This window comes from Lissotriton helveticus, chromosome 7 (genome assembly GCF_964261635.1).
Source record: "Lissotriton helveticus chromosome 7, aLisHel1.1, whole genome shotgun sequence".
NCBI lineage: Eukaryota > Metazoa > Chordata > Amphibia > Caudata > Salamandridae > Lissotriton > Lissotriton helveticus.
The window spans coordinates 1,422,460,176-1,422,473,291 of NC_136068.1; the positions used below are offsets into that span (position 1 = coordinate 1,422,460,176).

The following is a 13,116-nucleotide window of genomic DNA, read 5'->3' on the forward strand; positions in this document are numbered from 1 at the left end:
GGAGTCAGGGAGCCTGTGCTGTGTGCCTGCGGGACCAGAGTAGCACCGAGGTGGCCGGCAGCGGGACAGGGAGCGGCATGTAAGTGTGTGTTTTTGTATTATTATTTCGTTGCACGCACTGCATCACATTTGGTGATGCAGTGCACGCAACTAAATTCGTTTTATTTATTAATATGTTTACTTACCTGTTAAACTCCGTAATCCATACATTACTACCCCCCACCCTGCCCCTCCCCCTCCCCACGTCACCGCCCTGCAGGAACTCCTACTGCCGACTGCGGCTGCCCCCACCCTGCCCCTCCCCCTCCCCACGTCACCGCCTGGCAGCTACTCCCACCACCGACCGCTACTGGTCTTCAAGCGGACTAATCCCAAGTCTTAGGATGCGTTTGAATTGTGATATATCAGAGACCTTCTGTTGTCTAGGTCTAGGCGAACTTTTGTGATGATAAAGCACAGGGAGATCAACCCAGACTGTCAGAATTTACTTTACATTTCAGTTAATTCAATGAGAAGGTCTTTTTCAAGAGATATTTGAATTACAGTTTACATGTAGTCTATTGATAACATTTTGCAACACACATTTGCTTCCCGGTATCGAACCTCATGAAATGGAAGTGTTGCTATATTTTTCTGCAAAGGTAAAATCGTCATCCACTCTCATTTGACGTGTGCTTATATTCCAGGAAGAAACTTGCTCAGCGACTCCAGGAGGCTGAAGAACAAATCGAAGCTGTGAATTCTAAATGCTCCTCATTAGAGAAGACAAAGCAGAGACTTCAAGGAGAGGTTGAAGATTTGATGATTGACGTTGAGAGATCAAACGCCTTTTCAGCGGCTCTTGACAAAAAGCAGAGAAACTTCGACAAGGTACACAGATAAATCATTGGGCGATTCAGGGACAGTCGGATCTATGTGGGTTTTCTGGCATTTGACTACCAACAAAGGGAAGGGTGGAAGGCAAGGTCTAATATCTACACAAATATTTGCATTGTGCATTAATACCATAAATACACGATCACAAATTGATGGGTACTTGCAGGGGACATAATCTGTAATCATATGTACTGGTACCATGAGGTCAATACCTCGCCAGTACCATGCAGTTATGATTTAGACCACTTGGAATGAAGATTAACTGTGTGGGCATGGAATACCATGCAGGAATTCTGCATTCTAATCTCGGTTCTGGGGAATTTAATGCCCCATTTACAATTTGCTCTGAGTAGGTGCTATTCTACGTGGCTGGGTGGAGGAAGGCGGTTGTGAGGCTATGAGAGTGAATGGGTAAAAGTGCCCTCATGGGTAGAACATTATATTATATGGTCCCTCCTTGCCGTAGAGAGATGGCCAGGTGGGGACACAGACAGAGATCTGGCTGTGATTGCAGCTGAACCCTCAAGCAATTTACTGGCCAGCAGGGGTTTAAGTGGGATGAAACAACTGGGGGGGGGGGGTCTTTTAAAGGGGCATGGTAAGTGTAATTAAGGGCGTGGCTGAGAAACACGTAAGCTACAAATATGTGCTTAGTATAGTGTGCTGCCTGACTAGTATTGTGCTGCTTCTGTCATTGCATCCAGATATATAATTCAACACGTAACATTACACCTACAACAAGCCAGGACTATTGGCTTTGTCAATGGATGTTAGTTGCATAAGATAAATAAGCAACAATTATGGCTTCGTTGTATATAGTATTGAAAATGCTTTAGTTCCAAAATGATGGGACTGTGCAAGAATTATAACAAGTCGCTTTGAAGTTACATCAGAGTCAGTCAAGGGTGGTACTGCTGCAGAGTTAAGATTTTTTTTCACCCTGAGAGTGAAGGTAAAAAAGGAGAGCCAGATAGAGACCTGTCTCAGCACCTGCTTTTTATAACTGCCAGTACTGAGCACTTACCCGACTCGACCCACTTAAATCCCTGCTTGCCAGACTTGCAGATGCAGGAACACCATTCCAGTCGTGTAATTGGACAGGAATTCTGTTCGGCCTTAGCATTCAACAGAGCTGCTTAATGGCCTTTAATTAGATAAATAGAGCGGAAGTTGTTTAATCTGTGAAGTCGGATAAACTCCCAGAGCACGGATTTACTTGCAAGTATGTTAAAATCGTCCCTCCAGGGATTGCAATAGGAGAAGGTAGGATTCACAAATAGAACATACATATATATATATATATATATATATATATATATATATATATATATATATATATATATATATATATATATATATATATATATATATATATATATATATATCAAAAGTCCGAAATCAACCCAGCTTGCACTCACGCTGACAACGAAAATTGAGAAAACCCACAAACTCCGTGCTCTCGTTTTCAGTGCTCTTTATTCGTGAATAACAGCCCACCAGTCGCCATATATATATTACCAAGGTACATATATGTGGAGCTATATATAGTAAACATTTGCTTACCTTTACCTTCACAATATGTGTGTCCTCAATATTCTTGACACAATATTTTGTCCCACGATATTTCGGTTTCTTATATTCTATCTAAACACCATGGAAAACATCTCTGGTATTACTGAGTGATGAAGCAGAATTGCTAAGAACTATCTGCAATACCAAACATCTCACATCTTCTGGTTTCCACATAGAGGACTACAACTCCTTTGCCATTGGTGTAGGGCGGCCTGACTGCAACAGGTTAGAGTGTGGCATGGAGGGGGCACTGCTGCTACCCATAGCCGTGCTTTACAGCAACGTACGCCGATTTAGCAAAGTGTAGTGCAGAGATTGGGTATGAGCAAATCTAACAAAAACCCATGGTTATCAAAATTATTATTTCAATCAAATTCAGTAAAAATGTCAGATACAGACCTTCCAACATGGATTCTCCTTTATTCCCACAAAGGTTCTGGCGGAATGGAAGCAAAAGTATGAAGAAACCCAGGCAGAGCTTGAGGCCTCGGTGAAGGAATCTCGATCCCTCAGCACAGAGCTTTTCAAAATGAAAAACGCCTATGAGGAATCACTGGACCAGCTGGAGACAATGAAGCGAGAAAACAAAAACCTGCAAAGTAAGATTGTTGTGCAGCATTCGATTATTTAAATTCGTTGCTGTTATCCTGAAGCTGTGGTGCTTACACAGGAAGGGATGTGCTGTGGTCGATGGAAGAGTTGAGGGCAAAATAAATATTCTTCTTCCTTAAAGAAATTAATTGCCACAGAGTGCCTTACAACGAGGCCATCATTTCTATTTTTGTTGATAAATAGAGAAACAATACAAAAATCCATTTTTAGTGTTGTAGGTGGGAAAACAAGGTATCGAAATGTCTTTTGGCCCAAATGTGCACGGTGTGCGACATATTTATATACAGTATATAAAGTCATTTAATTTGTAGATTTAGCACTTTAAAATGAAAGTGGTTGAGATCAGCTTGTTTCAACAAACATTATTTCCCTGTGAAGCTATTATTACTACTGTTTTGTCCACGGATCTATTTTATGAGCTGACGCAACTGAGTGGCTTTGGATGTTTTTGTTGAAAGCTCCTCCCCATATCTAGCAGAAATACCAATCATAAGGAGTTTTTGACAAGCATACTGTAATAAAAAAGTACAGTCCTCGCTGAAATGGAGGTCTGTCTCTCTTAATATGAGGGCAAGATTGAGGGTGCCTTGGAAATTTATAAAGGAATACAAGACATAAAGTACCAAGAATGATCTTACACAGCTTCTCAAGTTGTGATATTTATAGCAGGCACTAGATCCAAATCCAAAGCGAATTACTGATGAGTTTTGAAGCCCAACAATCCGGAGATAGGGTCAGGGATGGACTGTGACGTTTTATCATAGACACTAGAATGCTCATGAGTTTAACCGCATGCTAATGCAGTCTGACACCCCCATCTATATCCCCACAGGTTGTTGTAGTAGCAATCTCCAGAAAACCTTTCATCTACATTGTACTGGAAGCTCTTTGCTTCTGAAAAACAAAAACATATTGACATTATGTATTTTTCTCGACCTTTGATTCACATCTTCTTTTATTAAAAACACCTAAATTAATTGTTCCTTCTTTACCCCTTGTCCCATTCAGCAAACCTGCGTGTCTGCCATTTTCTATCCCCAATCAAACTCAAATTCATACCATTTGCCCGACAATATTTCTCCCTCCCCCTTGCCTGAAAACCTGTAAGTCCACTTCCAAAGCAAGCAACCTCATCTAGTTTGATGACTCTAATGACCACTCGGTCAACTCTACCGACCTACCTCAATGCAAGCCTACATCGTGCATTATCGCTTGCCACCCACCACTTCAGATGGCGCACGCTGCTCTAGAAACTTCAACAGGAATAGGATGCTGACCCATTGGATTTAGATATTATAGAGTGCTTTGTCTTGCACTATTGCTTTATTAACCCACTTAGCACCTCATTTGAGTTCTGAAAACAATGTATCACCAATGTGCTATGTAAGCCTTTATTGCTAACCTTGACCAATACTTATTGTAGAGGTGTATAAGATTTATAGAATGTTAAGAAAACAACGGAGGACACACGCAGCCTTCCCCTTTCCCCCCTCCTGTCGTTCAGTGCCATTAGGGCTTCAGAATGCTGCACAGGTCTGGGGTCTCCCTGGCCTGGCTGAACTACTAAAAGAAGTTTAGTCAAGGCAGGGAGGACTAGGGGCTGGTTTCCACCTATTTCACAGCTATTGCTGTGAATGTTTATCAGCTAACAGCTGTTGCCCTGTGTGTGGCTGTTAACTCAAGGAACTTTAACAGCAAGAGTTGTCAACCACCCGAGCTCCAAGAGGGGTTTGTTTTTCTAATTAGAACATTCTGCCCTCATTGGGTGTAATATTCTATAAGCTTTATAGCCCGCCTTTGGCTCAGGCCTTTAACGCGGTAGCAGGACTTCAATAGCCTGTTTAACCCGCTACGGTAGCCCATAAAGCTATAATGAATATGAATACAAGACAAAGACTGACTAATAGTGGAAATTGATTCAGGAAATGCAATTCATCTTTCCTTTAGAAATACTACAATAATTTGTCAGAGGTCAGATCAGACTAACTTGCTTGTACTTTCAAACCTGGTTCTAATGTTTGCGATTTGGGACTCCATTCGCCCTTTTCTTGCCTTTAGGACCGCTACCTATATAAAGCATTATTAAACATGGGTTTTACTTGGGCAAATGCCACCCCTCCAGACACCCAAGAATGCAGCCACTATGACTTCATTTCCTTACCAATCACGTTTATAATCTCCCAAGAGGCACTGAAAAGAGACAAACTGTTCTGTTGTTTCCACTGCAGGTCACTCACAGACCTTGTTCGACACATTCTGTTGTGAGCTCTGAACACAGTATTGTTTTGCCTGTTGTTTCCTTGGTCTTCTACACACTTCCCACGTGGCTCTTAAAATCCTACATCTGCACCTTATTGTTGCACTTAAAAAGCACAACATATTTTGTATCTATGCTGCTTAGATTTTGAATCCGTCTCTTTGTTGGTGGCATGGTGTCATGGCATCCTTAACTACTCTTTTAAATCTGACTAGATGTCTATATCCCTTTATAATTTCGTGTTCAGTTGAGTTTCTGACTACTCCGGTCATTAGGTCAATCCCTCTTCCCTTGAGCACCTTATTATAGTTTCTTTTTACATTCGATTGCAGGTGAACATAGCTCTCCTTATTGTTATCCATAATGATCCCACACTATTCAAATTCTCCTTTTCTAGTAGTGCAGCGTTAAGGGAAAAACAATCTTTGCAATATACATTCAGCTAAAGTCCAAGGGGTTTCTTTTGCTATGCACAGTCTGACAGTCTGCCCATTTGGACCCAACACCTAAAAACAAATGCGAAGACCAATCATTGCTGCAAAACACAAACACACCTCTCATATCGAAGGTGTTTTTGTGGCTGATTATTACCTCAGTGTTAAATAATGGAGAATAATGACGAAAAAAGTTTTTGTATCTGTTTGCCGTGTGTTTACCCCTTACACCAGTGGCCTTCATACTTTTTAAAGCCGCACCCCACTAGTGAAAAAAAATTAATAAATCATCGCCCTCCCTCAACATTTTTCACAATTATCTATTATATATCTATCTGGCGATGTTTAAATATGTCTAGACTTTTGTAAACTAGCAGTTAAGCTATTTTATCGTTTTAAAAATGCCATCAAACACATGATTACTAAGCATACTATTCTGGTCATGCAGGCCTTACTAACATGTAAAAGTATCCACTGAGTGATTGTTAGAATGGAGGTAGGGGTTTTCAAGAGTAATTTGAAGTATCTCCCCTTTTGAAAATTCTCCCAGCCAGGATGTAAATGACGAAAGAGGTTAGTCATTTCCCATTATAGAGCGGCTTATTGGTGCTCATTTTTTTCCACTGACAACAAAAAACTGTTATCAGCATAATGCTTCTTTTGGCCAGGGCCTAGAGACCCCCTGGAATTACTTGAAGCCCCCTTGGGAGGTGGGGGCGGGGCTGCCCCCAAGTTTGAAGACCCCTGCCTTACACACTACTTTCTTCAAGCAATTATCAGCAGCAACAAGCTGGCGGTAATAGAATGAGGAAAAACCAGAGCAGTTGCAATTTTGCTCAGTTGGTAATTGGAGAAAATCCTAAAACGGGTGCATGTAGTCCAAATGGCCTTGATTTTGTGAACGATATTGTACAGTTGTCACAAGATCTCAGGAAGACCCCTACCACAATGCCTGCATCCTTCCCACTACTGTAATATTCTGTTGCATTTACAGAAAGGCAGAACGAGTTTGGGGGTTTTATTTGGAGAGGGCAGAGCTTCCTGAAATTTACCTGCTGTTTTGATTGCAATGGTTTTGGTGCATGTTGTATTCAAGTCGTGACATAAAATATCGGATTATCTTGCATTGTTTGGTAAATGCAACTTCGAACTTTCTACTATGGTCTGTGGCTGATGCTCTCGCTCTAACGGCGTGACTTGCATTTTAACAGGTGAAATAACAGATTTAACAGAACAAATTGTGGAAAGTACCAAAACCATTCATGAGCTGGAGAAATCCAAAAAGCAGGTGGAGCAAGAAAGGAGTGAGATGCAAAGTGCCTTGGAAGAAGCTGAGGTAAGATACGTTAACAGCTGTACGCTCCGCCCGTTGCTGGCTGACTAGATTCACAAAATAGAATCTGGCTGACATGAGCAGTTTCCACTTTGCGAGTTCCTTTCCTTGACACATTGCATTTCCGTTGGGGAAAAGGGAGTGCCCCTTTCACGCCCCCATCTCCCCGAATGAGTCACAAAGTGAACATTGTGATTTAGGAAGATATTTCTGATTCCCAGTGTTCCTTTCACACATTGTGACTTGTGGTTTTGCATGCTTTGCGACCACACAAAGCATTTAATCCATCAGGCCCTTAGTTGTTTAATCTAATAATTAATTACAGAAGTCGGTGTTTTTAGTGGTTTAGTGGACGATGATACCTACATTGAAACTTGAAACTTGAATGAGGAAAATCTGCTACTTATTTCTTATATTTTGATTAAGATAACCATTTTCATGAGATATTAAGCTCTCTTGCACTAGCTGGATAGGTGATTTGGGTGTCCTGTTACCTGTGGGCCAAGTTACACCCATGTGAGTCTAAAGCACGCTGGAATATATTACATTTGCACCAAGACTTGTGTCTACTCTTGAGCCCAGTCAACACTTGTGCACTAGTAAATGGATGATGGGTCAGTCATCGGTTAATTGTTGCTACTTGAGCGCAGATTTGCAATTACAACCGTAATGACAATTACAATCGGATAAAAGCTGGCGCTCACTGTCCGCACAAGTACAGGAGGAATGCAATTTGTGTTCAACTGCTAACTTACGTTGTTTCTTGAAGCTTGCCAAATGACATTTTACGTCTAACTTATCCATCTAAATGAGCCAGTTAGTGTTATCACTTAGCTTTTAGATGGTATATCACCTGGCATCGTACCTCTCCTCCAACAAGATTTTTTTAGGATATTTCTTTGTTGAGTATCTGAAAGCACTTGTCTAGTGTAAGTATCTGGAAATAATTTGGGTCCTAGCAACTTACCAATTACTGGCATCTAAGTACGTCATTGTGTCCAAGTACTAATCTATTCAGTTTTTGCTGAAAATAGTTAGCATTTTAAGGCTTCATTTCATGAAATTCTCTACCAGGTGAACTGGTATCACTTTTCTCACTTGGTCGTCTTGATACATCTAAAAACAATGCATGTTTCATTAACACTTTATGTCTTCACCTCTTTATTTCAATAACAGGCAGCTCTTGAGCACGAAGAGGCAAAAATCCTTCGTATTCAACTTGAATTGACTCAGGTGAGAGCTGATATTGACAGGAAAATTGCAGAGAAAGACGAGGAAATTGATCAGCTGAAGAGAAACCACCAGAGGGTGATGGAGACAATGCAGACCGCCCTAGAATCTGAGATCCGCAGTAGGAATGAAGCAGTGAGGATCAAAAAGAAGATGGAGGGGGACCTGAACGAAATGGAGATCCAGTTAAGTCATTCCAACCGGCAGGCGGCTGAAGCTCAGAAACACCTCAGGATCGTTCAGGCACAACTTAAGGTCTTCTAGGTTTTTAATTAATGCATTCTAATTGCTGAATCAAGACATTTTCACAGTATCTAATATGCATTCTTTATTTTTGTATAAAGGATGCACAGCTACATCTGGATGATGCTCTCCGAGGCCAGGAAGATTTGAAGGAGCAGTTGGCGATGGTTGAACGCCGAAACAACTTGCTTCTGGCTGAAATTGAGGAGCTGAGGGCTTCCCTAGAGCAAACTGAAAGGGCTCGGAAAATTGCTGAGCAGGAACTTTTGGATGTCACGGAACGTGTACAGCTGCTCCACACTCAGGTAAGTTGAAAAATTGATGGATTGGACTGCTTGGGTACTACCAAAGAGAAGAAATGTGTAAAAACATAATTGAATATGTTTTCTTTACAGAATACCAGCCTTATAAACACAAAGAAGAAGCTTGAAACTGATATTTCACAACTGCAAGGGGAGGTTGAGGACTCCACACGGGATGCGAAAAATGCAGAAGAGAAAGCTAAGAAGGCGATAACAGATGTAAGAATTTACATTGCTTTACTGCTTTTGCAAAATGATATTTACAAGATTGCTTTCATGATTTTAAAGATTATTGGCCAAAACCAAACAACATGGCCGCGTACTTAACAGGCTGATCAATGCTGTAAATGCATATTCATGATTATTCATTGTCATTTTACGACCATACATACACTTTGACATCACAAAGAAACATTTTATGATTTCAGACTTCTACTTCAGTGCAATGTCGTGTTGATTGCATGCACATTACCTTCGGCACTATCGCATTGTATGTGATGGCACTACATTTAGGATTGTAGCTCACAGAAGTAAACACTGGGCAGTTCTAACAACCCTGATACAGTGCATGAGAAATCCCTACGTGTGTAGTTATGAAAGTCTCTGCATGGGGAGTGCTGTAACATACTGGTCACAGAGTGCAACCAAAGTAATTAAAAATGACCACTTCTTTATTAGATGAAGGTTGACTTCTGTTTACTGCTTGTTCACTGTATAGGACCATCAGATGATGTCTATACTTCCAACTCAAGCACCATGCTATTCCATGTTTGTGTACCACTGTGGTAATTCATGCATGCCATCATTAGTTAAAAGACCACAAACAGTGCCGAAGGAGGCAGCAGTTTCATATGAGAATAATAAAAAACATTTAATCTAAAAGACTGAAATCAATTTTTATAAATCTCTAACAGATTATTATGTTTTGGCAAATGATACTTTATGATGTACATACTGTTTCATGTGTTTTTCATTTTCACAGATCTTTTCTCTTAATGTATGATGTCAAATATATCTTTGATTGGTTTTACAATTAATGCTTCTTTTCCAACCAGGCTGCCATGATGGCTGAAGAATTAAAGAAGGAACAAGATACCAGCGCTCACCTAGAGAGGATGAAGAAGAATATGGACCAGACTGTGAAGGACCTGCAGCTTCGGCTGGACGAGGCCGAACAACTGGCCCTGAAAGGAGGAAAGAAGCAGCTCCAGAAAATGGAGGCTAGGGTGAGAGCCTGGTCCAGCTCAGCGCCAACTAAGTAGTGTGGCCAATCTCCTTGCATTTGTGAACCAGCAAAATGATTCTCCTTTTCTCCTAACAGATTCGCGAACTAGAGGGGGAAGTTGATGCAGAGCAGAAGCGAGGTGCAGAAGCCATAAAGGGTGTGCGCAAATATGAAAGACGCGTCAAGGAGCTGTCCTTCCAGGTTGGTTTTGGAGGGATATTATGTCATGCCTGGCTTCTTTTTCAAGACCCTCAACAATCTGTAACTCACTTAAATTGTATTTTAATAGGCTGAGGAAGACAGAAAGAACATTCTAAGACTGACCGACCTGGTGGACAAACTTCAGCTCAAAGTCAAATCTTACAAGAGGCAGGCTGAAGAGGCGGTAAGTGCAGTACAGCCAATAAATGTGTGTAAACTTTGAAAAGTTTTCAGAGATGGGTGGTCTTGGTATGAGATTGGATAACAAGAGTGGTATTTGCAGCTGAGGACCAGATGTCACAATGTAACTGTTTTTAATTGAGCATATGTGGACACTCTGGAAGCCATTTTGAGAAAGTCAGAAATGTACAGTAATTGGACTTCAGCGCTTGTCACATGATTTTCTCTGGAATTATGGAACCAAAATAAGCATTAGAAATTCATATCCATTAGCAGCAGCAACCATCTAGTGCTTATTCTGCACCATCAAAGGTAGAAAAGGATGTAAAAATGCCGTTTTCAAATGTTATTCCTCATATAAAGCGATATATGCAATAATAGCATGATTACCGATATTGATAATCAACCCATGTCATATTCTCTAAGTGACTCACCCATTTTAGCATTCCACACCACGCTCTAGTTTCCCAAATCTTGTTTTTTTGTGACTGAAAAGAGTACTTGAGTTCTGCACTTATTAAAGTGCTGATCTTTCTATGAGGTGCACAAACCCTTAAGTTTTATTGCATGTGAAAATGTGAACTTTCATACAAGGCACTTATTGAATGGTTTCAAATTTGTGTTTCTCCAATAGGAGGAGCATTCTAATACTCACCTGTCCAAGTGCAGGAAATACCAACATGAGCTGGAAGAGGCAGAGGAGCGTGCGGATATTGCAGAGTCACAGGTTAATAAGCTGAGAGTCAAGACACGTGAAGTTACTACCTCAAAGGTAAGCAAACATTCATTAACCAAGACAGATAATCATATTTCTGGAAACTATAACTCAGACTTATTCTTTATATCAGAAGACGCAAATTGATATCTATCCATTCATCCATCCATTTATCCATCCATTTATCCATCCATCCATCCATCTATACATCCACCCATCCATCCATCCACCGAAATCTGGAGGTGAGTGTAGGTAGAAGTATGTTATACAGCCTGTAACCCAATGAAAACATTTGTAACTATCACCATTACCTGGGTTATTATTAAGCCTGCATGAAATTTCAATTTTGCCTGTGTAATCTTGTGCAATTTTCAGGTTTTTGCATTTTGATTGGTAGACAACATGGCTGAGAATACACCATTATGCCAAGGCGCATAATCGAGTCTTCGTTTGAGTAAAAATCCAATAGTGGGATCATGGGAAGCACACAAACAAACCGAATGCGAGCAGCTGTTTTTCGCATTAGGTGTGAATTTATTTTTAGCATAAATTGTGTTTCTGCACCAAAAATAGACACGAGGACATGTTGTAGCTACAAATAGTGCAACATGCCGTAGCCAGCATTTTCAATAATTGTGCACAATTTATTTTTCGGAATTTCATCCAAGCATAGATATTATGCTGTCAGGCTTGTCTTCCCACTAACAATGGTGCTACATGGTTGATTTGCTCACTCAAATGTTCATATTAACTTGTTTATTTTCCACATATATAACAGCACACTAATTTTGGTAGTTCTACTTGTATTTACCGCTCTTTATGCCTTATTGGCTCCATGAGAGCCCTCATTTGTCTGATCTTCCTTACAACACCATTTGTAGTGTTTTAGTACAGCCTACCTAGCAGCATTACTGAACCTACTGCTGATTTGGTTCACAATTTACAAGCATATGTAACAACACAACAAAAAGCAACACAACACATTCTCACATAGTAGTGCCGAACAAAAGATTTTTACAGCTAATATGTATGTTTTGGATTATTAAAAATTAAGATTAATAAGATTTCCTGTAATGTTATGCAAGCAAGGTAATCGTAACAAAAGATAAACATTGTTTTATATATTTTAAATGTGGGCTGTCACGCATTACAAACCCTTTGAACTCTTTCTATTTCTTTCTCCAGGTGGTCATATCAAATGAAGAATGAGTTCGGGTCTGAGAAATAGTGGGAAATTGCACAAAATGTGAAGGTTCCTGAAGCTAATAGTCTTAATAGTAGATGCCTTTTCAGTCCACTGTACTTAGAAAATAAACGTTCCATGGATTCAAAAATTGTGTAATTGTTCCATGATATTGTGCAAAGAGCATTATTTTCTTTGAGTTCAACTTTTCTTTGGAATTTATGGATTTTAATGTAGATGTGGATGGGATGAAACATATATATATATATATATATAAATATATATATATACATACATACGTATGTCATATTTATATGGCGCAAACCTAGTTGAAAGGCAGCGGAGTGGTGTAAAGGGTCAAAGGCAAAGATGGAATCAACGACTGAGTGGAGAGTGTTTGGGAATTTAGGACCACATGTAAAAAAGTTTGAAATAGCGAGTTCCTAATTACTATTTAATGTGAATCACAATTAGGAAATCACCATTTCATAAGTATGAAATTCTTTAGAGTTTCATTTGCGATTCCCAGTGGGTCGGCATGAATATTAATAAGTTAGGGCTCGATTTGCGACCCGTTTTCCTTCAAGGAAAATGGGATGCTTTTAAAAAACTAAAATGAAAAGTTTTCATTTCATTTTTAAGAGTAGGCAGAAGTCCAAATGACCACTGCCTGCTATTAATAAATGCTTTTACAAACATTCACAGACGGGATGAGGTCAGGAGCCCCTTCTTATTTGTGAATGGGTTAGCGCC

The 13,116-nt window shown here is 40.1% G+C and overlaps 1 protein-coding gene across 1 annotated transcript in view; it reads left to right on the top strand.

Moving 5' to 3' along the window:
* The window catches only part of LOC144770324 (myosin-3), a 100,177-nt gene extending 87,663 nt beyond the window's left edge, over positions 1-12,514 (top strand). The window contains exons 30-40 of the mRNA XM_078654756.1: positions 687-870; positions 2,882-3,047; positions 6,963-7,087; positions 8,261-8,569; positions 8,659-8,862; positions 8,953-9,078; positions 9,915-10,085; positions 10,181-10,285; positions 10,374-10,469; positions 11,100-11,237; positions 12,366-12,514. Coding sequence (XP_078510882.1) covers positions 687-870; positions 2,882-3,047; positions 6,963-7,087; positions 8,261-8,569; positions 8,659-8,862; positions 8,953-9,078; positions 9,915-10,085; positions 10,181-10,285; positions 10,374-10,469; positions 11,100-11,237; positions 12,366-12,389 — 1,648 coding nt within the window. The 3' untranslated portion in view covers positions 12,390-12,514. The remainder of the gene's footprint in view (positions 1-686; positions 871-2,881; positions 3,048-6,962; positions 7,088-8,260; positions 8,570-8,658; positions 8,863-8,952; positions 9,079-9,914; positions 10,086-10,180; positions 10,286-10,373; positions 10,470-11,099; positions 11,238-12,365) is intronic.
* Positions 12,515-13,116: the final 602 nt, after the last annotated feature.